The sequence below is a fragment of the Bubalus bubalis genome, chromosome 21 (genome assembly GCF_019923935.1).
Source record: "Bubalus bubalis isolate 160015118507 breed Murrah chromosome 21, NDDB_SH_1, whole genome shotgun sequence".
Taxonomy (NCBI): domain Eukaryota; kingdom Metazoa; phylum Chordata; class Mammalia; order Artiodactyla; family Bovidae; genus Bubalus; species Bubalus bubalis.
In genome coordinates, this window is record NC_059177.1 from 54,268,628 (window position 1) to 54,294,284 (window position 25,657).

The window sequence follows — 25,657 nt, forward strand, 5'->3', positions numbered from 1 at the left end:
TGAGGACATTATGCTAAGTGAAATAAGCCAGACACAAAAGGACAGATACTGTGTGATTCCACTTATTCGAGGTCCCTAGAGCAGTCACGTTCATCCAGACAGAAAGTAGCAGGGTGGGTGCTAGGGGCGGGGGGAGGGGGAAGGGGAGAGTGTAAAGGGAACAGAGTTGCAGTTGGGGAAGATGGTAAGTTCTGGATGTGGGTGGTGGGGACGGTTGTATAATGTGACTGGACTTAATGACACTGATGTGTACACCAAAATGGTTATGGTGACCAATTTTAAGTTATGTGTCTTTTACTGAAATATTAAAATACCCTCAACACCCACTCTCTGTCCCTCAAAACCCACCAGACATAGCATGGTAAACCTCAGCCATGGCCACAGGACAACACTTGTGAAAGCACGTTAGAAAATGACTTTTCACTCTCTGATGGGCTCTGGCAGTGGAGCCCACGCTTCTCAGCCCTTGAGGATGGGCACTGGCAGCGGAGCCTCCCCGAGGCCTGGGTGGACCACCATGAGCCTCGGCAGCTGCAGCAAGGACCGTGTGCCAGATGCCAACTCCGCTTGCCCTTTGCTAAACCCTTCGCTAAGCATGCATCTTCAGTTACATCCTCATGGCTGCCTCGGGGGCAGACTGTTACTATTCCCAGGTGCATGCGGAGGCCTGGAGAGACCGGGTCTCACAGCTCGTGAGTGGCTGAGATAGTAGGATTTGACCCTTGCTGGTCTCAGCTCTGTGTCCACACAGAACGCTTTCCCAGCAGCCCTGCCTGTCTTCCCTAGCATTTCAGATGGTTGGTTAACGAGGTTACTGGTGGGTGACTGGTTTAGAGCCCATGGTGGGGGCAGTGGGGAGGGCTGTCTTGCTTATCGCTGCTTCCTACTGTGGGTAACCAATGAATATGTGTTGAATGAATAAATGAATAATTTGGTGTTTGTGGGTGTGGAGTGCTGCCAACGGGAGGCCAGATGGGATGGGATTTCGTCAGAACGTTGGCCTCCAGAATTGTTATCTGAGGCTCTGCCTCCCCAGGAGCTTCTCAGGAGCTAGGCCTTGAGGGGCAGGAGGGCAGAGCCAGGACCTTCACGAAGGCTACAGAGGCCCAGGTCAGCGTGCGTGTCCTGGATGACAGCTGGACAGGCTGAACCGCCCTGGGGAGACACACCCGTGAAAGCAGACTCCCCGGGGACCTTCTTGAGCTCGCCACTGCACTGTGTGTGTGTGCGTGTGGGTGTGTGTGCATGCATGGATGTGGTACGTGTGTGTACACATGCATGTGTGTGCTGTGTGTACGTGCTGTGTGTGCATTGTGTGTAGTGCAGTATATGTGCATGTGTGTGTGCGTGTGTGTGTGTGCAGGCATCTGTGTGGGCATGGTGTATGTGCTGTGTGGTACGTGTGTGTGCACATGTACAGTGAGAAGATAGGATACATGGATTAATAGTTCTGTTAAAAATTAGACTCCCCCATTCAGGGTTACTCATTTTAAATTGTTCTCCTAGGGACAGTGTTTTCAAAAAGAACAAAAACAAAACCAATGAACAGAGCCAGAACAGCTGCTGAATTCAACACAAAGGCACCGTCACGTCACAGACCAGGACGAAGAGCAATCCCACATCCCCGTCTGAATGCCCTGGTAAGTCACTTCCAGGGTCTTCTGCACCTTCTGGAACCACTGTCCTGGCCAGAGTCCCTCGCAGAACTGGCTTGACTCAGGGGGTTTCAGGCTCCTTGGAACATTCAGTGGTACCCTGGGTTTGGAGCTAGATGTGAGTTCAAGGGCTGTCTCTCTGCTTTCCAGAGTTAGCACTCCACTTCACCTTCCTCCCAGGAGCTCTAGCTCTAAGATTCATGAGACATGCAATCAAGCAGATCCTTCCTGCCTTTTAGGTTTTACTGGGGCTCTTGGGGGTATGGAGGCACCTCAATTTGGTAATGGGGTAGCACCTGTAATTTCTAACTAGGTGAGTGCATGTTCAGTCGTGTCCGACTCTTGCAACCCTTATACACTATAGCCCACCAGGCTCCTCTGTCTGTGGGATTCTCCAGGCAAGAATACGGGAGTGGGTAGCCATTCCCTTCTCCAGGGGATCTTCCCAAACCAGGGATCAAACCTGGGTCTCCTGCATTGGCAGGCAGATTCTCTACCACCGAGCCACCTAGGAAGTCTCTACATGGTGAAGTTTGCCTTATTTATTCAGGAAAACCATCCTGCCAGGAAAATCCTTCCTGCTCCTTCCCTGAAGTGAAAACCACTTCAAGGACTCCAAGGAGATTTGTTCTTCTTTCAATAGTTTATGTTACCAGAATATATGCCATAAACTTCCAACAGTTTGACTCCACAAGTGCCCATCTTCATTTTAATAATTCAAATGTTAACTGTAATGTCAACCTACTTTAAAAGAGGTCTCATAAAATAAAAAAAATTGAAGTCCGCTTGGGTGGTTTCAGAGCACAGAATAAACGTGGGCGGAAAAGGAGAACGTTCTCCCAAAAGAAAGCATGCTTTTAAAGTCTGAGGAAGGAGCTATTTCCATCTGAGAGCTCAGCTGCGGCTCTGGGAAGCAGAAGGGCGACAGGAAGAAGCAGCTAGTAGAAGTCTCAACTCTCAGAGAGTTAGAGGCGACAAAGCCAATCTGAGGGTGCGCCAGGATTTCTGAGGCAGGGAAGCCGTATCTGACTAAAAGATGATTCATGTCACTTGCCTCAGAGGGCAGTTTTAGTTGCCAGTGATTAGAAACAGGAGTGGAAAGAAGAGAATCCCGGCGTCCTCAGAAGGGATGGGGCATGTGGTTGAGGCTGGCCCCCTGAGAGGGACCTCCTGGTCCTGTTTCCTGGTCTCCCCCGGCAGCCTCCACTCTCACACCGTCCTCCACCAGTGCCTGGGTGATTCTGAGCATTGTGAGGAGAAAGGCCATGAAGGACTTAACTGCTGCTGCCTCAACTCGCCCTCAGCCTTCTCAGCCTCACCTCTCATCATTCTGGCCCTGGGAAATGCCCAGGCCACAGACTGTCTCATCTCTAAAAGGTCTCTGGGCCTTGGCAAGGCTGTGTGGCCCTGCCCAGAGCGCCTCCTCACCTGCCTGGTCAACTCCGCCACAATTCTCTGGGCTCAACACTGTCACCTGGTGTCAGGAGCAACCTGGGTCAGGACACCTGCTGTTTATGCAGCTCTGTTGTCTCTGCTGTAAGATGAAAATGGTCATATGCCTTGATTACCTGGAAGGGATGTGGAGGGTCAAGCTAGACAGTGGCTGGAAGAGCAGGCCATGGAGGCTAAGGCTCAGAAATAATAAAGGAGGTAATAAGAGCAATAACTGACATGGATGGAGTAGCTGCTACATGTCAAGCACTGCACTGGGAACCACACATACATCCTCTTATCTGATCTCACAGCAGCCCTGGAACTTCTTACAGCAGCCCTGGGAACTGCCTCGAGGCATGTATACAGCCAGAGGAGCTGGACACGGAGCGGCGGTGGTGGTGAGCTCTGCAGGCTCTGGACTGGACAGACGTGGGTTTGAAACCTGGGCTGGACAGACGTGGGTTTGAAACCTGCCCCTGTTCTTTAACTTCTCTGGACACACTCTTTAACTCCTCCCAGCTTCGTTGTCCTTATTTACGAGTTGGAGATGTGACATTGCCTACTTCATGGAGTCTTCATACAAGCCAACATGGGTTAAACACTCAGCACTCTGTCTGGCTAAGTGAATACTAGTGGTTATGATTAACTGTACACTCATTTAACAGATTGGAAAGCAAAAGCTTAGAGAGGTTAGGTAACTTGTTCAGGGTCACATGGGTGGTAAGTGCTGGAGCTGAAGTTTGAACCTTGGTCTGTTGGACTTCAGAGCCAAAGCTCCTAAACTCCTTACTGGATTGGGAGTCAGGAGATATGGATTCTAACGGCACAAACCCACAGGGTGACTTGACCCAAGTCCTTTCCCATTTCTGGGCCTCAGAGTAAAGTGAGGGGGCTGGACCAGGTGGTCCCTAAGGTCTGTGAATCCATGCAGATTACACCTACACAAACTACCCTTGCAAATACGCATCTAGGTTTTTTTTTTTTTTTTTTTTTTTTAAATCTTTTAGAATAACAGCCATTAGTTACTTTGGAAGTCTCTGGATCAATGGAGAGTAGAGAGTTGAGGGCACTTTCAGAAAAGATTTCCTCGGCATGCTGGAGGTACCAAGAGAGCCTGGGTGTTAGCCTTAGACTGGGGCCAGGGCCAACTCCTACTTCTTGCTGCCACAAAAATAGGAAAATAGACCACGGAGGTAGCCCTATCCTGAGCCTCTTATCAATTCAGACTCTTCCATTCACCACCCACACATTCATCCATCTGCCTGCTCATCCATTTACTCATCTGTCAGCCATCCTTCCATCCATCTTCCATCTGTCCATCCATCCCTCTCCCTACCTAGTCCCCATCTCACTGATTACATGTGCATATATTTATTCACCAGTTAATTCACATACGTCACCCGCCCAACTAGTACTTCCCAAGAGCCTACACTGGAGGGAACAGAGATGACTCAGCTGTGTCCCAGAGCACACAGCCTGCAATCAGACCACATGAGACACAGAAGAATCGGCACCTTCCTGTAGGGGGAAACACAGCCTTGGCCAGGATCTGTTTCCCAGGCCAGGCTCATTTCCCAGTCAAAGCTGGTGGATATTGTGGGGACACTGTGCACCTTTCCTGTCCATCTCCTTCTGCGTGGTAAAGATATTCCACATCTAGATTTCCCAGCCTGATCTGGAGGGTGGCTGGACTTCCACTTTGGACCGAGAAGCCCATGATGCTTCTCAAAATTCCTCTAGGACTACAAGGGCAGGTCCTGGGAGCCCCTTCTCTCCATATGGCTGACAGTCCTGGCTGTGAATCTGACTCTCTGAGTTCCAGGCCTTCCTTCCTGAGACCAACCAGTACTAAAGATGCTGCATGACTGGTTTCAAGGACCAAGAACCTAATCTGGACACCCTACTTAATAGTTGGTTTTAGGGTATCTGTAAGTTGGCTTTTCCACCAACTTTGAGCAAAGCCCTTTCTTCTGTAACCTTGATGTCTCTGCTGTCTACTCATTTATTGATTAGCCTCTGCATGGCTACAAATGGGTGATTTTACTGCTAACAACAACAAAAAATGCTAATCACTCTGAGTGCTGAATATGTGCTAAGCACTTTCCACTTAGTAACTCATTTCATCCTCACAATAATCCTATCGTTTCCCCTAGGAAACTGAGGCACCGAGAGGCTTAGTAACTTGTTCACAGTTACACAGCTAGTGAGGGATTTGAACCCAGGCTGTCTGGCTCCAGGATGTGGGCTTTAACCACCATCCAGTCATGCCAGGCGTCTCTGCTGTCCCTTCCACACTGATTGGCTATTAGCTCACAGAAAGGAGAACAGCCAGGGTTCTTTCAAGGAAGCCCCAGAAAGAGAGGCGCAAGGGTCCCGGGATGCCAGGTTTCAAGGCACAGAAGGGGACACTGGTGCTTGAGAGGTCAGAGACTTGGTCTATTTACAAACCAAGAATCCCAGTTCCCGGGTCCCTGAGCTCTCTCCAGTCTTGGCAGTTACTACCCCTTTCCCCCAGGTGGACTTGAGGACCGCTGTCCTTGAAGCCACTGGACGCCATGTAGTTAACCACATCTGGAAGTGAACTGTGGCTCTGCCACTGGCACTGGGAAACACTGCCTAACAGAGCCTTCTCGCTGCACATGTTCCGTGCCCCTCCTGGCAGATCCCAGAACTCCTTTTTTAACTGTAATTGCATAACATACATCTTCATCCAAGCCCATTTTGCAGGGCTCTGCCCACACAGCCGCCCCCACCACCCAAAGCCTGCTCTGGGAATTGCCCCGTTCCCTTCTCTGCAACATCTACAGGACGAGATCATTAACGGCATCTTGGTTATTTTAGGAAGGCCTGAGGAACAGAATAAAGCCTCGCCCCACCTCCCTTGATTCCCAGATCCGGGCTGGGAGGTGGGGGGAGGGGTGGGAGGAGACAAAAACGCCGTCATCTCTGGCATCCCCCCCTCCCCCGCCCCCAGCATTCTCTATCACCCATCTGCACGCTTTCTGCCGACCTACTTTCTCCTCTTGTCAGGGCTGCTTCCCCAGCCCTCCTGCAGCTCTGGGCTGATGGGGCAGCTGCTCAGCCACAGTGGACGGGACAGTTCTTGCAGCCCCAGTGTCTGGAGGCAGAATCTGCCTCCCTCCAGCAAACGCACCCCCACCCCCTCCGCCCCCAGCCCTCGGCCCTCGGCCGGCCGCTGACTCACTCTCTGGCACTCTGCAACCCAGTCTGATCTGGAAGGTTCAGGCTGGCTCAGGGGCAGAAGGAGGGGTCAGGGCCAGGGCACATTGGCAGGGCAGGCAAAAAAGCTCAGCTGTCCTCTCAGACACTCGGTCTGCAGGAATGTCCTGCATCTGGGAGCCGACAGAACTCTGGATGGACCGGTCTGTATTTCTCTTCACTCAAATGTTGGTTAATTACAAAACAGCAACCTGTGCTTCTGAACCAAACAGGGATTCTAGCATGATGACTCTAGGTGGCTGAGACAGGAATATGAGCATTTTTTTTTTTTCTTATTAAAACTAGTAATGCCCCTACTATCACTAATAACTACACTGTCGCTGGTGGTAGGCTCTGTAAATGGCCACAGTGAGTCCCCTCTCTGAATCCATGCCCTTTGCAATGTGACGCCGGGGTCTATTTCCCTGCTCCTTGAATCTGGACAGGCCTCTTGACATGTGTTGGCCAATAGTACGCGGCAAAATGACGTGAAGTGCCCAGCCGAGCCTGCTGGAGGAGGTGGGACCACACAGAGCAGAGATGAGCCATGCCAGCTGAGGTCATCCCAGATCAGCCTACAGTCCTGCGAAGATCAGCAGAGCCATGCATGTGACCCAGGGCGGATGCGCGAGGGAATGCGTCCGCCAGCTGAGCCCGGCCTGAGCTCCCAGCTCACAGAACTGTGAGCTAAAGACACAGCTTGCTTTTGAGCCACTACGTTTTGGAGTCATTATATAGCAGAAACTAACTAATAAAAAGATTTTTTTTTTTGTAGGGAGGGAAATGATAGGATCTAAAAAACACAATTAACAGTAATCTCCCCCACCACCCACCATGGGTGGCTGAGATGGTAATGAATCTTCTTGTAATGCAGGAGACCTGGGTTTGATCCCTGGGTCAGGAAGATCCCCTGAAGAAGGCAATGGCTACCCCCTCCAGTATTCTTGCCTGGAGAATCCCATGGACTGAAGAGCCTGGCGGGTTAACAGTCCTTGGAGCCAACAAAGAGTCAGACACCACTGAGTGACTAACACTTTCACTTTTGGGGCTTCAGGCGGTGTTAGTGGCAAAGAACTCGCCTGCCAACGTCAGAGACATAAGAGATGTGGATTTGATCCCTGGGTCAGGAAGATCCCCTGGAGGAAGGCATGGCAACCCACTCCAGCATTCTTGCCTGGAGAATCCCACGGACAGAGGAGCCTGGCAGGCTACAGTCCATAGGGTTGCAAAGAGTCAGACATGACTAAAGCGACTTAGCACACACACACGCAAGCATCATAGCTGAGTCAAAGAGAAACAACTGCTTACTATCTGACCACCCAAAATACATCAGCAGGATTTTAAATTACGAATCACTCTGCTCCGCCAACCAGGTGTTCCTGCATCACCCCCTGGACGCCTCTCCCTCTGGCAGAGGCTGCCCCACTCACCAGGATCTTGGTGGTGTAGGCGCTGTTGATGGCGATGGCATGGACCAGCAGCTCCATGGTCTTGGCATTGATGGAGCTGGGGTCGGGGATCTCCTTGTAGTGGACGTCGCCCACGTAGGCCTGCACCACCGTCATGCGATTGGTGGTGAGGGTGCCCGTCTTGTCCGAGCAGATGGCCGTGGCGTTGCCCATGGTCTCGCAGGCGTCCAGGTGGCGGACCAGGTTGTTGTCTTTCATCATTTTCTGCAGGAGGGGGCAGGGGAGATGGGACAGTGAGGAGAGGGAGCTGGGGGCTGGGGGTGAGGGCACCGTGTAAACACGCAGTAAATGAGGCACAACTGCCCCTCTGCTTCACTCTTGGGCAAAGGATCTGGGTTTCAAGAGCGTCTGGCATCTGGGTTCCTTTTTTGTGTACAGCACTTTCTCTTTCTCCTTTTACATTACTTGAGCCATTTAAAAGAGTTGATTAGTTGACTTTATTACTTTGAATTACGGATGTAGTCTGTATTCTTTATGGAAAAGATAGTGAGAAGGATGGTAAATGAAGGCTGGGTCCTCTTTGAGTACTTCAGATACTTTCCTTTTACATCCTAACAGAAATAAGTTCTTAATTTGATTATGGATTTTTTCTTTTCCAAAGGTACTGTCTTTCACTTGTGTGTGGTTTTCATGGTCACTTTGGTTTCATGAGAAGTGAAGAAGTGTAAGTTATATATGTGTTAATAGACATAGGAGACTATGTGGAAAAAAACAAAAATAGTGTCATTGTTTCTGAGTGATACATTTATAGGAGATTGTTATTGCCTCCTTTGAAAAATCTATAGCTTCCCTTTTCCTACAATGACTATATACTATAACTTGCATAATAAAAATCACAATTTTCGTTTAAATATAGATACACATGGAAAAACAAGTCAGTCATAATTCTACCAGCAAGCACTGAAGTATCATACATAACAATATCTTTTCTTTTTAAATTTATAACAAAAATGAAATCCTACTCTACAACTATTAATTGTCTTATATTCACCTTCTTTTCTTTCCTCCCAGCATCACACTCCTAGCTTCTTCCAGGTTCTCAAGCAAATAATGCAAATAAAATGATTCTTAAGGAACCACCTCTCTTAACTGCAGGGCCTCCTGACACAGTGACCCTACTGGCAAGAACATATGTGAAAAGGCGGATTTAGCTGAAGGCTGAGTCAGATGTTCTAGTCTGAGCCTAGGGACCTGATTCCCTTTTTCTTGCTCCTCATTATAACTGTTTATAACAAGGGTAAAAAAGGAGTGCAATTAGAATAATTAAAAAATTTTTTTTGGCTATGTGACATGTGGGATCTTATTTCCCTGACCAAGGATTCGAACCTTCGCCTCTGCATTGGAAGCACAGAGTCTTAACCACTGAGCTGCCAGGGAAGTCCCTAGAATAATTTTAATAGCAGGTCATGTTCCTAAAAAATGAATATTGGTAGAATTCAGTGCTCCTGCAGCTTCTCTTATCATTTGCTGCTGTTGTTTAGTTCCTAAGTCGTGTCTGACTCTTTGCGACCCCACAGACTGTAAACTACCAGGCTCCGCGGTCCAGGGGATTTTCCAGGTGAGAATACTGGAGTGGGTTGCCGTTTCCTTATCCAGGGTATCTTCCGAACCCAGGGATCGAAGCCTGGTCCTCTGCATTGTGGGCAGATTCTTTACTATCTGAGCTACCAGGGAAGCCCATGAAATGTGCTACAAGAGTAAATTTCATATCCAGGTTTGAAGGCTGATTATGAAAGAAATGTAAAAATCTCACCAGTCATTTGTGTATTATTAAATATTACATGTTGGCTTGATAATAACTTGGACATATTAGGTTCAATAATGTACAGTATTAAAATTATTTCCACCTGTTTCTTTCTGTTTTGCCTTTTTCATGCAGCTGCTAGGAAGTTTAACATCATACGTACGTCACGTCTCTATTGCGCAGTGAGCATCTAAGTGTCACCGCTATTCTTTGGGTGGTGGACCCGGGATAGCTCAGTCGGTAGAGCATCAGACTTTTAATCTGAGGGTCCAGGATTCAAGTCCTTGTTCTGGCACTTGCTTTTGTGGGGATTCCCTGGTGGCTCAGCGGTAAAGAATCCATCTCCCCAGATAAGGAAGACCCCCCGTGTATTCTTGCCTGAGACATCCCATGGACAGAGGAGCCTGGTGGGCTACAGTCCATGGGGTCGCAAAGAGTCAGACACGACTGAGCACACACGGCCAAGGGGTAGGTCCAGGCTCAGAAAGTGGAGAGTTTGCCTCTCTCCTGGGTGGCGGGCGGGGGCTGTACTCAGTTTATCAAGTGACTGTGTAAGTAACACTATCTAAGGCAGTTGAAGGCACAGGTGCTGGAGACACAGACCACAGGTGTAGAGGCAACAAGGTCTGTAAGTGGACCCCCGATACCATTTATGACCTTTAAGGGGACCTGGGTCCCCACTGGGTGGGGTGGGGTCCAGACTCATAGCAGCACGAGGTCTCCATCCTCAGGCCCCCCGATCAGCCTTGTGTTGTGATCTGTTTGGGCTTTGGTTTGTGGGATGGAGTTTCTTAGAGAACCCCAAAACAAGGAGACGATAAGGACGGTGTCCTTTTACACAGACCTGCCACTTCCTGGCACTGCCCTGAGAGCTCTTTTCTGTATGAAATTACATCAGCCAGCCCAGCCCAAATTCCAGCTTGGAAACTGACCATGCCCTCGGTCGGCTCTGCCAACGACTCAGAGTGAATGCCTTGTTTATAAACAGCCCTGGCCTCTGCTCTCGCAGGCACACCCTGGCCTAGGGGCCCTGGGAAACAGGAGCACAGGGCCCTGCCCATCGAGGTGGGGCAATCACTGGGCTGAGGCAAGATGAGGAGACCAGGGTGTGGGGATCTGGGGATAAGCCTGGCTTGGAAGTGCCCCCAAGAGGGTCAGACGCCTGTGCTCACGAGATGATGCCAGCCCCCACACCCCTGTGTTTGGGCTCCGCCCATGGCCACGGGCCTGGGAGCAGGGGAACGTGGGGCTCTGTTAACAGGGTGGCACTCAGGAGCACCCCCAGACCCAAGGCACTCCTGGGCCCACTTGCCCTTTATTGGCTTCCCTGCTGGCTCAGTGGTAAAGAATCTGCCTGCCAGGAGACATGAGTCCAATCCCTGGGTTAGGAAGATCCCCTGGAGTAGGAAATGGCAACCCACTCCAGTATTCCTCCCTGGGAAATCCCATGGACAGAGGAGACAGGCGGGCTTCAGTCCAGGGGGCTGAAAAAGACTTGGGCACAATTGAGCGAATAAGCACAAGCCCTTTATTGAACTGCTTTTAAGACCTCCTATTTTTAGCCCATCTCTTGAGAGGAGGGGGCTTTCTTGAAACCAGACATCCTTTTTATTTTAGGCTTATCTCTTTCGAACTTGAGGAAGCAAACTCCAAGCTTAGTCCCACAAGTACTGTGGCTAAGTGGGGCCTATAGCTGTGTGATGACCACAGTCCGGCCAACATTTGATGGGAAGGGATGAGCGTGGGTCTGGTTTCCCTGGTGGCTCAGATGGTAAAGACTCTGCCTGCAATGCAGGAGACCCGGGTTCCATCTCCGGGTGGGGAAGATCCCCTGGAGAAGGAAATGGCTACCCACTCCAGTATTCTTGCCTGGAGAATCCCATATAGACAGAGGAGTCTGGCGGGCTACAGTTTATGGGGTCGCAAACAGTCGGACACAACCGTACAGGGAATACCTGCGTCTAATTTACTGTTCAGAGCTGATTGTCAGTGTTTAAAAATCAGGAGGGCTTATATGAAGTCCAGCTTTCTGGCTTCTCTTAGAAAAATGTGAATATCTGGCAACACTGGGCCCCATCACTACAAGGGGACACCTGGCTGGGCTGAATAATGTCTGTCCCCTTGGCCAGGGTGCGGCTCTCCTGGGGGCCTGTGAGTTCGGGGCTCCCGGATGCAACCTCTCTCTCTGAGCTTCCAACGTGCCCACTCCTTTCTGCTTAGCTCTCCTCGCAGCCCCCGGCACTGGCCCTGCCAGCCACCCCTCAGACCCCCAGCTAGGTGGCATCAGCCGGCCTGTCCTGCTCCCCACTCCTCACCTTCACTGAGTAGGCCAGGGAGATGGTGACGGCCAGAGGGAGCCCCTCGGGCACGGCAACCACCAGCACCGTCACACCGATGATGAAGAACTTGACGAAGTACTGCACGTAGACAGGTGTGCACTCAGGGAGCCACGGCTTCTTGTTGACCACGAAGGTGTCCACAGTGAAGTAGAGCACCAGGATGATCACCGTGATGGCTGACATCACCAGGCCTGTGACACGGCGGGTAGGAAGGCTGTCAGGGGGCCTCCTGGGGGCAAGGGGCCCTGGGAAGGGAGATGTGGACCCAGCCAACCCTTGGCTCCAAGGGCTCTGGGGTCAGGCAGGCCCTAGCTCACATGCCAGCTCAGCTTGGTGGCCTTGGGGTAAGTGCTTGATCCTCAAAGAACCTCAGTTTCCTCCTCTGTACAATGGGGATGTGTATTTATCCCATGTGGTTTTATAAGAATCAAATACAATGAATGGATGTAAATTGCCGGGTACAGTGTTGAACATACAACAGGTGCTGAGTGAGCATGCGAATAAGGAACGCTAGCACAGACGAAGCGACTTGGCAGCAGCAGCAGCAGCATGGTGCTCTCGCACTGCAGGATGTACAGAGAGCACCACATATTTCCTCCTTCATTCAGGCATACACTGTTTCCTATTCTAGGAACAAGGGACACGGCAGTAAAGAAACAGAGTCCCTGCCCTTGGGAAGCTGAGATTCTAGAGGAGGACACAAACAAGAAACAAACAAATACGCTAAGAGCATAACTCCCGTGGTCACATATGGATGTGAGAGCTGGACCGTAAAGAAGGCTGAGCGCCAAAGGATTTATGCTTTCAAATTGTGGTGCTGGAGAAGACTCTTGAGAGTCCCTTGGACTGCAAGGAGATCAAACCAGTAAATCCTACAGGAAATCAGTCCTGAATATTCATTGGAAGGACTGATGCTGAAGCTCCAATACTTTGGTAACCTGATGCGAAGAGCCAAATCATTGGAAAAGATCACCATGCTGGGAAAGATTGAAGGCAGGAGGAGAAGGGGCAACAGAGGATGAGATGTTTGGATGGCATCACTGACTCAATGGACATGAGTCTGAGCAAACTCCGGGAGATAGTGAAGGACAGGGAAGCCTGGCGTGCTGTAGTCCATGGGGTCACAGAGTTGGACACAACTGGGTGACTGAACAACAGCAGGGAGGGGAAGTGATGTGCCCGAGGCCACAGGCCAGGGAGGCACTGTCGAATTAGTACCTGCAGGTAGCTACTCACCTGGATCCCTCTTGCCAGCCTCATGTGCCCAACCACCCCCATCTACCTCAGTGCTGTGCGGGTGTAGCTGAAGCTGCCCACACCTGCAGCCTTTGCCAGAGGAGACTGGCGTCTCCTTGTCAAAAAGTGTGTGGCAGTTCCACCCACCCCAATCTGATGGCCCAATATCCAGGGGCTGACGTGGGGGTCCAGAAGCCCAGCCGCCTTGCTGCAGTGCGGGTTGGGCCCTGTAGAGGTATTCATGCTCAGGCGCTCCCTGTGGAATCAGGTGGGGACTGGGATTTCTCCGGAAACCTCGGCTCAGTCTGAGTCTTCCTAGGCTCTGTGGCATCCCAGACCCTTTCCAGGTCTCCCCGTGAGAGCACCCCTCCCCAAACCCTGTGCCCACCCATCTCAGGCTCTGCTTGCAAGGAATCCATCCCAGGATAGGAGCAGAAGTGGGATGTGAACCAGAAGGGTGCGACTCTGTGCCCCACGCCTGGCAGGGCTGACTGAGTGGCGGAGGGGATGAGCCAGGACAGGGAAGGCCATGGGATGCTTCTCACGGCTCTGCTCCCTGCCCTCCAGCACCACGCTGCCGTGGAGCCTTCCCTGTGGTAGGGATGGAGGAAATCCCCGGACCCATTGCCGCCCGCCCCCACTGCCAGCTGTGGAGTTGAAGAGCCAGCTCGAGCCCCGTCTGACAGTCGCAGGGGCGGGATGCCAAGCTCCCGGCAGCCGGGAGCTGTCACCAGGCCCCTGAGTTTAAATATAGACGGCCAAGCCTGCAATTTGCCTCTCTTCTCCACACTGCGGTGCCTATAATTAGAGCTGGGAGACAGCCGTGGAGGAGCAGGCAGCCAGGTGGGGAGGCCATGGTGTTTGCCATATCCTTACCCAGGAGGAGAGGCCAAGACCATGTCGGGTGGGCAGGGCTCACCGTGCAGCCGGGCTCGGCTTTGGGGGCCAGAGCGGCCGTCATCAGCTGTCAACTGTAGCTATCAACTCGGTTGGGAAACCTGGCTCTTGTTGTTGTTCAGTCGCGTCTGAGTCTTTGTGACCCCATGGACTGCAGCACACGGGGCTCCTCTGTCCTTCACTACCTCCTTTCACTACCTTCACTACCTTTGCTCAAACTCATGTCCATTGAGTTGGCAATGCCATCCAACCATCTTATGTTGGGGCTCAGACAAGGGGCTTCTCCCTGGGCTCCTAGCACTGCCCTCAATCTTCCCAATCTTTCCTTTGCCTGGCAGCTGGGGGTGGTCATCATAGAGCTCAACTCCATCCTTGCTCACACCTCCTCCAGGGCTCCCAATGTCCTCAGGATAAAGCATGCATGGCCAACTCCTACAGGGTCTGCCCACATCCAGCCACCACCCTTGCCTGGACATGTAAATAATCTCCTTTACTCCTCACAGCAACATGTGAAGTGGGGGACAGGAGCCCAAGTCCACAGACTGGGAGCGGAGGTTCAGAGCTTGGTGAAGGTACTTGCTCAAGACCTCAGAGCTGGAGCTCAATGAGAATGCAGGCAGGCTGCCCCCAGAGCCCACGCTTCACTCTTGCACCTAAGTGCTAGCTGAGGTGCCTGCTATATCAGGACTCAGACTGGTTGCCGTGGCAGACAAGGGTAGGTCTCATGCAAGCCCTCTCTTTGCAGATGAGGTAGCCGAGGCCCAGCCAGGGGCAGGGCTCTGCCCAGGGGATCCCCCTGCGTGCCCTGCGTCCCCCCAACCCCGTGCCATCTGCCAGGGCCGCACGCTCACCCGCCTTGCCGATCTGCACAGCCAGCTTGGTGAGCTTGCCCTGCAGCACGGACTTCTCCTTCTTGTGCATGTTGGCCTTCTTCTTGTCATCAGCGTCTCCCCCCTCGGCACTCTTGAGGGGTTGCATCTCCATGGCGGCCGCCCCGTCCTGCTGTTTGGCTGCAGGGAGCAGATCACACACATATGTACACACACACGCACACACAGACACGTGCACACACACAGACATGCACACCCACAGGTTAGCCTGCAGGGTGCGGGTGTCGGCACCCAGCCCCCTGCCCAGGGGAGCACGGTGAGACCCTCACTCCCCCGCCTGAGCCCCCCTGCATGGCCGGCACAGATTCTGTGTGATGAGGGGGTCGGCCTCTCTCTGCTGGAGACCCTGGACCCAGGGCCACAGAACACAGCACGGAGTGACATGTCTCCACCCTGGATTTGCAGCATGAAGGGGCTGGGGGCGCCTCTGGGCCTGAACAAGTCCACCAGCCCTTCCCCAAAGGGCTCTTCGGCTTTTCCGCATCAGACAAGACACAGGCTTGGGCTCTGCCCAGTTGGTCCTTGGGCCATGTTGCTGGAATATTGAGTAGTCACTAGACAGAAGGGACAAAAGTGGGCTTAAAAAGTGGAGGAGTGTGTCCTCATCCACGGGTTCCAAGACCCTGCTCCTTCAGCACAGCCCTGACTGGTGGCTTGGAGCCCGACCCCTTGGCCCCTGAAGATCCTGAAGAACCAGCTTCAAGCCTTCAGCTGAACGGGGATACAGCTCAAAGCAGGGGAGACACTGGCTTGCGGGTGGACTGTCGTGAGGACAGTGCCACTTCCATTTGTCCTGGTACCACGAGATCACAGCTACCCCCCGCCCAGAGACATCAGGCGCCCACAGGTGTAGACGTCTGTCTCTGCTGTGGCCCCTAGAACCGGCAGGGAGGGGCCGCAGGGATCAGGTTAATACAAAAGGGTTACCTTTGCTCTGGCTGGCGTCCGCATTGCCATCCTGCATTTTACCTACACGACAAAGAATTTGAACAGACGACAGAGAACAGACAACACACATCGGTCACCATGAAGACGCAACAGGGCCACGGACGTTCATGTCAGTTGGGGGGTGGGGAGGGCCGAGCCGGCTCTGCTCCTCAGTACGGGGATGCCGGGGAGGCCCCCCAGGCAAGAGCAAACCTGCGGGGACTGCAGGGTCTCTCTTGATTCTCTGAGGGTGTAGAGCGGGGGCTTCCGTGGGGGTTATGTTGGCCGTGAGCGTTTTACAGATTAGACAGCAGCCTTTAGGGTAAAGGGACCACACAAGCAGAAGGAATGAGAGATCTCAGGTCCCCAGTGATGAATTTGGAATTTGGTTGGTGCTTTATGTGGGCTGAGAAGAGGCAAAAGGAAACAGAGAGAGAGAGAGGTTGATTCTAGAACGGGGAGGCATTTGGTCAATGTGCTCCTTAGCTTCTGGCTCCAGGAGAGATGATTCCAGCTCCTCTTCCTCCTGGTGGTGGAGGACGAAGCCACGACATGGACAACCCTCCTCCCGACCCTCAGCCTCACTGAGAGTGATTCAGGCAAAGGGTGTGCAGAGGCTCCCAACAGTGGGCTCGGAGGCACCCACAGGTGTTTGGGGCCATGCCGTGGTGCCCAAGGGGAAGCCACCCCGCCCCACCCCTCCACTAAAGTGTGTGCTCGTCACTCAAGGTTGCCTAGTTCGGGCCACAGCAGAGAGGTGAAGTTGGCTTGGTGGGAACCCCTGGGTGCCCCCTACCCCCAGCTCTATCACATGTCTAGTGCTGAATCTGGGGCTCCGCACCCTGTAAACGGGGCAACGTGGGAGGCTGCCTCCCCAGGCTCAGCCCAGAGCGTGCGGGCTACAGGGTGGGAGGTATTGGTGACTGCTACCTGGTAATTAGACACCTACCCGCACCTGCTGGCCCTGCAGGGATGGGGGCATCCTCATGTCCCCTGGCTCGCCCTGGCCTTTGCCCGATGGCTCGCCACCTCAGGAGGACTCAGAGAAGGTTGCTGAACCCCTCACCACTCCTGGATAATGACCGTGAAGGACGTCCTCACAGTTCGTGGGCCAGGCCCATACATGACCTGCTGGTCCTCACCGCATGCCTGCTGGGCGCTCCGGGATCACACCCACAGACAGATAAGAAGCTGCGGCTCAGGGAGGGACACTCAGCGGGGCTCTGCCAGCTCTCCGCAGGTGAGTGGACAGCTGGCCCCAAGGTGTATGCACATTTTTGCCCCCCTTGGGAGAAAGCAGCTACCCACCATGCCCTGAGCCTGCGGTAGGGTGGGCACTGACGTGGCACTGGTGGGACTGGGCTCCTGAAGCTGCTGTTTCAGGAGCAGCTAGCCCTGTGAGTCCACTGCCCCCAGCTTGGCTTCCGCCTCCGTAACAAGGGGTTGTCATCTTGCCTCCCGGAGCACCTAGAAGTCACCTTTTAGGAGAACCACCCGCCCAGCAGCGTTTGGCAGTCTGCAAGTGCCTCACGTCTTGTCGGTTTTCCTGGTACCCTGTAGGGTGGGGCGGGAGGGGCGTTCATCCCTCTCGTTTTACAACGAGGAAACTGGGGCTGAGGGAGGTTCAGAGGCAGCTGTCATGTACAGAGCATCCTGACGACCCTCTGTAAACACTGTCGTCCCCACACCACATAACGTCACACCGACTGCCTCAGAGGGAAGCAGCAGCTTGCTGGGTGCCAGCTCCATACCGTCTCTGCAACAGTGCCGGGCTGTTCCTGTTGAGCCTGCTAGCAAAGGGTCAGTGACCTGCCCTGGGGTTGAAAGGGAAAGGCCCCCATCCCTCTATTCTAAAATCCTTTCTACCAGATTAAGAAACAACACAGAAGGCGGCTTCTTGGAGCCGATTGGAATGAACTACAACAGTTGTTTTTATTTTTAAACGTAATTTTACTAACTGGGCTAAAAGGCACCAGAGGACTCGGCCTCAGTAGCTGGTGTGCGAGGGCACAGAGGGACCTTTGTTTGCATTGCACATTATCAGATGCAATAGCCCACGTGCGCCCATTAACCAAGCTAGCAATTTCCTCTTTTATTTCCATAGCGATCACGTGGCCAGAAAAATAATCAACAATGCATATGTTTGAGGGAGGGAGCCATGTCCTGGGGGCACTTGGGCGCAGCTGGCCCGGTTTCTTAGAAGCGAGGGCTCATTTGGGGGCTCTCCTTAGCCAAATCGGTGCTTGCCTGGCCCTGGAACGGTGGTGGGGTGCTGCTCTGGCCCGCCATGGGACCTGGAAGATGGGCTGATTAAGAGGAGTTGGGATGGAGGACAGGACCCAGGCTGGGGGACCGGGGTGGAGACCCAGAGGCCTCTCTGCATCAGATGCCAGATGCATTTTTACCAAATGGATCGGTCCTCTCTGTGCACTGCAAGGGTCATGGATGCAGAAAGCCTCGACGTGGAGGGTCCATGGAGATCCCATAAACAAGCTTTGAGGAGACAGACTGCTAACTAGGAGAACTGGGAAGTGTCACTTCTCTTACCTGTGCCTACATTTGTCCCCCTGTGAAATGCAACAATTTCAACCAAGGTGATGCTTATGAAAAGCACTGCAAAGTACCCTGTAAGTGTCCAGTGTTAAGAGCAATGTGTCACTTACAATCATGATTAAAAGTGATGTATTCAATAGTGATATATCAATAAATGGGTTTCCCAGGTGGTGCTAGTGGTAAAGGACCCGCCTGCCAATGCAGGAGACACAAGAGATGCTCATTCTATCCCTGGGTCTCTTGGAGGAGGGCATGGCAAACCACTCCAGTGTTTTTGCCTGGAGAATCCCATGGACAGAGGAGTCTGATGGGCTGTAGTCCATGGGGTTGCAAAGAGTCAGACATGACTGAAGCGACTTAGCACGCATGCACGCGTGTCAATAAATATAAAATAAATAATAAAATTAAAATGGCAATTATAATGCCTCCAAAATGAATGGGACACCCCTTAGCGCTCAGTTGGGAGGGGCTTGGGGGCAGTGGAGCGAGGAGGGGGCATCCTGCCAGCTAAGTGTGTCTTCCACATCCAGGACATCCTGACTTGGCTCAGATCAAAGAGTGGAAAGGAATGGTCCATTCTCTCACTCACAAAGCTCAGCTTAGCCCCCTCAGCCTTCAGTGCCCTCTGCCTGGAGCCTGGAGGGTGCGTCAGAAGGCAGGTTCTCATTCGCTAGGTCCGGGTGGGGCCTGAGAGTCTGCATTTCTAACGAGCTCCTGGGAGATGCCCAGGAGCATGCCGGCCTCCGGTCACAATTCGAGTAACAACAGCTTAGAGCACCAGCTCCAGAGTATTTTGGGGGGTCTACCAATCCCACGACATTCAGCCAGGAAGGGTCCTGCAGCCACGTCAGTCTGGGAAGCCCCGTGTGACTCTAACTCTATCCCATAGCACGATAGAGGCTGTCTTTCTGCAACAAGGAGGAAACCAATTCTACCCAGTGGTTCTTAAAACAGTTTTGACCACAGGATCCTTTCCTTTCAGGGAAGACTTCTTAACGTGCTTGTGAAGATTATTTATTTTTTAAAGCTTTTCTTTTTTTGAGGATGTGGACCATTTTAAAAGTCCGTATTGAATCTGGAACAATAGTGCTTCTGTTTTGGTTTTCTGGCCGCGAGGCATGTGGGAATCTTAGCTCTCTGACCAGGGATTGGACTCGCACCCCCTGCATTGGAAGCTGAAGTCTTAACCCCTGGACCACCAGGGAAAGTCCCTACATCATGTGAAATTTACACCTGGAAGAGCAGCACACACTTTAGAGCCAGGTAGGCCTGGCTTCACGTCGCAGCTTTGCTACTGCCTAGCTCTGTGACCTTGGACTAGTGTCTTGATCTCCATGAGACTCAGTTTCCTCACTTTAAAGTAGGGACAAAAAACTGACCCATAGGGTCATCATGAGGATTAAATGAGACACTTGCAAAGTGCCTGGTGCACAGAAAGTGGGTAAGAAATGATGTTTCCCCATCTTTTCCTACAGTTTTTCTTGAGAATATATGGGTGTTTTTGGCTTGAACTGGAAGTGAGGCTCCTGCCTTTTTGAGACCCACCAGTGAGAAGGCAATGGCAACCCACTCCAGTACTCTTGCCTGGAAAATCCCATGGACGGAGGAGCCTGGTAGGCTGCAGTCCATGGGGTCACTAAGAGTCGGACACAACTGAGCGACTTCACTTTCACTTTTCACTTCCATGCATTGGAGAAGGAAATGGCAACCCACTCCAGTGTTCTTGCCTGGAGAATCCCAGGGACGGGGGTAACCCCAGTGGGCTGCCGTCCATGGGGTCGCACAGAGTCGGACACGACTGAAGCGACTTAGCAGCAGCAGTAGCAGTCTGGATGCGGTCCCAGCAGATTCATCATCCAGGAGGGGTGGGGGGAAGCAGGCCGTCACTTTCTGTTTCCTCCTTCCCCTCTCCCTCACCTACGTGGATTTGCCTACATCATTTCTCCCTGTTAGGTCTTCTCTGGTGGCTCAGTCTGTAAAGAATCTGCCTGCAATGCAGGAGACCCGGGTTTTATCCCTGGGTTGAAAAGATCCCCTGGAGAAGGGAACAGCAACCCACTCCAGTACTCGTGCCTGGAAAATCTCATGGACAGAGGAGCCTGGCAGGCTACAGTCCATGGGGCGGCAAGAGTCGGAGAAGGCTTAGCAACTAAAGCACCAGCTCGGCTCCTCCCTCACATGTGACACCTCCCACACCCCAGGCTGTCCTCTTTTCTCTTCCTGTGCCTGAAATAGACCCACACCCAAATTAGCCCTTCCTGGCCAGGTGCTGCTCACAGAGGGGTGTTGCCCAGTCCCTGACATCTGCTAGCTGCTTCCATCTTGGGTCACTTTGAATCCAAGTGGCTTAGCCAGAGGCCTGGGACAGGGAAGGGGAGGAGGAGGCAGAACCACAGCTCCACGTTTTCTGGGAGTGGTGAGGAGTAAATGACATGATGGATGAGAAACCTGCTGCTCAGTTCCTGGGATGAGTGACGCTGAGGAAAGAAAAAGCTTTCCCTTCCCTTCAATTCTCGGGGCCAATGGTTTCATGTCCGAGCCCTAAAAGCTCTTAGGAGCAGACCGGGTGACTTTATGTCACCTGACTTGGGGACGGGGATGACCAGAGAAGATGGGAGGGTATAGAGGTGTGAAATCTTCCAAAAGGCGCGGAGGCCAGTGAAAGGAGTTCCTTCCTGCCTGTGTGTAAGGAGGGTGAGATGCAGACCCAAGCTACAGGGGCAGCCCTTACCCCCATCGCCCATCCCCGAGAGGGCCGGTAAGAATGCAGAGACTCAGGACAGATGCTCCAGCACAGGCAACAGCAAGAAACACCAGTCCACACCCGAGGGACAGAACTGGGCCCGAGCCCAAGCGAAGCTCCTGCCCGTTCACTCCACGAAAGAAGAGAAGAACGTGTAGTAGTGGGTCAGCCATGCTACAGGGCGGGCCCCAGGAGCTGAACGCAGGCCTGGGTCCCCCTGCCTCGAGGGAATGGTTTGAGTCAAGGACGGGAGCCTGCACTGGGGACCCAGAGGCCAGCCTCAGCCCGGGTCCTGACCCCGGGCCTTCTTCCCCCAAGCCGGGACCAGGAATGTGCTTAGGAGAGGGCCACGCAGGGAGGGACGCTGCTTCCAGGGAGGGAGAGGGGACCAGATCTGAAGCCAAGGTCATGTCCCTCTTCGGGGCTCCACTGGGGATCAAGGGGCCAACTTTGACCACCGCCGGTGGGAGCGGAGCTGGGTGCCCAGGGGTGGCTTCTCTCTTAAGCACCTGCCCCGTGTGTGAGAGGACGACCGTCCCCGAGCTGCCCATGCACATCCAAGTCTGGGCCATCCTGAACAGGGAGAGGAAAGCCCAGAGCTGGGGGTGGGGAGGCGCCCATCGCCCAAGACCGAGAGCTCCCCGGGGGGCGGGGTGGGAGACGTACCATTGACTACGCTGGTATTTGCACTATCTGCAGCATTTGAACCTGCCGCACCATCGGCCGCTGTGGGGGTGGGAGGGATGAAAAATGCAGTGGTCAAAATGGAGGAAAGCAGCAGTGCAGACGGCAGCAACAGTAGACGCGAACCAACGTGCGGGGAGTGACGTGACTATGGTCGGAAACACACATCTCCACCGGAAATCAAGAAACTCAAATTTGGGGGTGGGTGGTGGGTGGGTGAAATGTTCCCTTGGAGATGACACACAAGTCGGGGGGGAGAAACTCAGACATGGAAGGTCTTTGAAATAAAATATGGAGGATGATCAACGTGGGTAGGTGGGATGGTCGGTGTGAGGTCTGGACCCAGGCATCCTGTTGGCCCAACCAACAGGGCAGGTCTCTCTGTCAGTGAGGGTTCTATGAAGGTGGGTGGGGGCGCTGGCTGACCATCACGGCCAGAGGGACCCATGGCCAGGAGTCGATTCAGCACGGGGTGCAGTAATAGCCCTGGCCGTTCCGAATGGGCATTTGTTGTGACGGTTGCTGTGTCCTGGAAGGACATCTTTCACGGCAGTGACCTCGGATTCGTGCGTTTGACTCAGGCCACTGCCCGTGGCCGACTCCTCCTTTCCTGACTGACCCTCAAAAGGCTGCCTTGGTCTTGCCCATAGGAGATGCCCCACCACTTAAAATATGACATCAGGCATGTTGCATCTTGTGCACGAGACAGAGAGGGTACTAATGAGATTTCCTTAATTTAGAAATCAAAAATGATATGAGATGCTCAAATTCGCTCTGGCTGTTTTCTCTTGGGGTTGGGGGAGACGGGTTCTGTGGGAAGGAGAGGGAATAGATGCTGGGTGAGTTGGCCGTGCCGTGGGGTGAGGGGCTCTGTGGGGTCACGTGGTGCTGAGCGCACATGGCGTGCGGCTGTCTGGGATTTAGAGGCAGTGGGGGCACCATCTGCCCTGGAAGCACTGGAAGGGCAGTGTGGGGTGCTGGCCTGTCCTGTGGGGCTGGCAGCACATGGGGCCACAGAGGAGTTTTGGGGTTGGGGGCAGAGCCCCCAGCCATCGGGTACCCTTCTAGCTGTGTGCTGGGGGTCTGGGGCCAGGGCTCAGGGGTCAATGGCTCCTGCTACTTCTAAACGCCCCTTCTACCCTGGGGGGTGTCTTACTGTACCTGGTAGCTGAAGGCCATCCCCCTTCTTCACACCTGTGTGACGATTTTTGAGACATGTTAATGAAGGAGAAGCATGTACAGCCACATACACGCCCGCCCACACATGCACACACACACACACACACACACACACTCTGGCACACCCAGAGTCATCCTGAAATGGAGGGTTGTAAGCAGCGTCCCTGGTGGAGGTGATGGGATGGAAGTGCTAAGGGGGTCCAGCCCTGGGAAGCCCCCGGGTCTGCTCTCAGGGGCCTGAGAGGCTGGGCCGCCCCCCATCTTCCTCTGCCATGTCCCCCCATACCCCACCTCTTCCTTCTGCACTGCTGTCCCCATCTCGTCGATGGGGCAACGTTCAGCAAGGGACTCTGACCCATGCCGGGCAGAAGAGGCCTGTTTTCTTATTGGCATTTTAAAAAACACCAGTCTGGCCCGTGGGAGCTTCTGGGCATTTCTGCCCCTCACCCGGGCCCCACCGAGGCCAAGGAAGTGGGCAGAACTGCTACATCCTGCCCAACTGCCTGCACCGGGGGCCACTGGTGGCCACAGCTGCTACGCCACTGTGTGGACGCTGTCCTGACGTGCTCTGCGCCTCATGGCCAACACTTGTCCTCAGTTTCAACCTCAGCTTGCACAGATCACAGCTTACTGCCATTGTTTCCACTGCTGCGGCAGCCATAATCTTAGGAGGACCCCAGTAGGAAACAGGTTTTGGCCCTGGAAACAAGTAACCTTTGATTGTGTCCCAGGCCAAGACTAGCTGACCTCTGAGAGCTGGAGGTTAGTCCCGTTGTCCCTAAAACCAAAAGCGGGGTCTTCTACTATCTCATCTCCTTCCCCTGGGTTCCAGAAGGTCTGGATGTTGGGGACCCTCCTCTGGGGCTTGGGGAAGGAGACAAAGGACTGAAGACTTTGTGAGAGGGGGAGGGTCCCCAAGACCGAGTGTGAATGTCAGGTAAGTAGCCAGATGTTTTGGACCAGAGGCTGGATGTTAGATTTGGGTCTGGTCTGATGGGACCGGGGCTCACTTCTCCCAACCAGCCCTCCTATGCTCTGAGAGGCACTTCCAGCCCAAGATGCCAACCTGCTGCACCAAGGGGAGCCCATGGAGTGAGGACACTTGCTTCTTGGAGAGGAGGAAACAGAACTCAGCTGAGATGGCAGCTCCAGGGGCATCAGAGAGGGGCTCACAACAGCTGATTTGGAGGCACCTTCCCCAGAAGCTCCCCTATCACCTCTGGGTAGAGTCTCCACTGAGTGTGCAGCTCTGCCCAGTGGAATTGAGAGTAGTGAAGGAATATGCCCAGGTGGGGTTTTCTTCTCAATATCAGGGCTGATGATGGACCAGGTCACACTTGAGGCTGGAGACTGAAGAAAAGGCTCAGCACCCTTGGCCTGGCTCGGAGGGGAAGGGGAGCACCCCCATGACATGACTGGACAAGACAGAGACTGGGACAAGACCCTGGAGATGGAACAGACAGAGCCTCCTGGCCCAAGCAGGGCCTCGAGGATGCAGGAGGCGACTGTTGGCACAGGGTGTGGACATAAAAGGCACTCAGTAACTCGCTTGTTGAGTGAAAGAATCAACAACAAAAAAATGTGGCCTTAAGAGTTCCTCTCCTGGTCCATGAGGGGGCTGGGCTTACCTTTCTTGTCTTTCTTCTCTTCCTCTTCACCACCGGCCCCCAGCAGGGTAAAGATAATGCCAGTCTGAGAGTTCACACCCACGGCAGTCACCACCATCCGTCCAGAGCCCTCCATCACGTGGGTACCTAGGGATGGGGATGAAAGCCAAGTTACCATTGCACAGCCCAGACCCCCTCCCCCAAGGAGTGGGAGGAATCTGGTCCCAGTCTGCTCCTGGCAATTTGCCGTCGAGGTCCTGGGGCACCACCTACAGTGAAGATTTAATGTGTATCATCGTAGTGGATCCTTTAAAGATGACTATACCTTGGGACAATGCTATGATGAGCCAGGTTCTCAAACACTGCTGTACTCAGCTCTTAGGCCCCTGGAAAGCTCAGGCTTATCCTCTCCTACCCATTCCTGGTGTGTTCCTTCCTCTCTCTTCTCTCTCCCCATTCCTCCTCTCCCTGCCTTACAGGTCAAGCAGGGACCACTCTTGTCTTTTCCTTTATTGATATATCTAGAACCATACCTCATTCTACTTAATTCTGCAACTGGCAAGAAAAATGCCAATTAAGCCCTGGGCAGGACTGCTTAAAATGAAGTCCACTTCCTCCCCAAAGATCTGAGGAAAGAATTCAGAGCTCTGAGAACTTGGATGAGGAAACAATGAAATCTTTATTTTCACAGACATCAAACTGAAATTTAGCATTTTTCCTCCATTAAGAACAAAGGCAATAAACTGCAGGAGTGTCAGCGGTGCCCACAACACCATTACACATGTTACAAAAATCACAGTTTTTAAAAATATCTCTTTATTTTTTAAATAAAGAAGAATATCTCTTACTTTTTGAAGGTGAAAGTTGCTCAGTCATGTCCAACTCTTTATGACCCCATGGACTATACAGTCCATGGAATTCTCCAGGCCAAAATACTGGAGTGGGTAGCCTCTCCCTTTTCCAGTGGATCTTCCCAACCCAAGGATTGAACTGGGGTCTCCTGCATTGCAAGTGGATTCATTACCAGCTGAGCTATCAGGGGTGCCACCAAGATAAGATACTTTTTAGGCTTATGCTTATT

The 25,657-nt window shown here is 53.0% G+C and overlaps 1 protein-coding gene and 1 non-coding gene across 10 annotated transcripts in view; one reads left to right on the forward strand and one right to left on the reverse strand.

Annotated features, from left to right (window-relative positions):
• The window catches only part of ATP2B2 (ATPase plasma membrane Ca2+ transporting 2), a 376,005-nt gene that overhangs the window by 40,673 nt on the left and 309,675 nt on the right, over window positions 1-25,657 (reverse strand). For 7 of the 9 annotated variants that reach the window (XM_025272341.3, XM_044933835.2, XM_006077475.4 and 4 more), the window contains 7 exons: window positions 24,598-24,723; window positions 22,952-22,984; window positions 21,773-21,832; window positions 15,811-15,852; window positions 14,845-15,003; window positions 11,837-12,051; window positions 7,739-7,981 (listed from right to left, as the gene is read on the reverse strand). In XM_025272341.3, coding sequence (XP_025128126.1) covers window positions 7,739-7,981; window positions 11,837-12,051; window positions 14,845-15,003; window positions 15,811-15,852; window positions 21,773-21,832; window positions 22,952-22,984; window positions 24,598-24,723 — 878 coding nt within the window. The remainder of the gene's footprint in view (window positions 1-7,738; window positions 7,982-11,836; window positions 12,052-14,844; window positions 15,004-15,810; window positions 15,853-21,772; window positions 21,833-22,951; window positions 22,985-24,597; window positions 24,724-25,657) is intronic. The other 2 variants (XM_025272347.3, XM_045163922.1) reach the window with 1 other exon arrangement.
• On the forward strand, window positions 9,744-9,816 carry TRNAK-UUU. The gene has a single exon. It is a non-coding gene; the product is annotated as a tRNA-Lys (tRNA).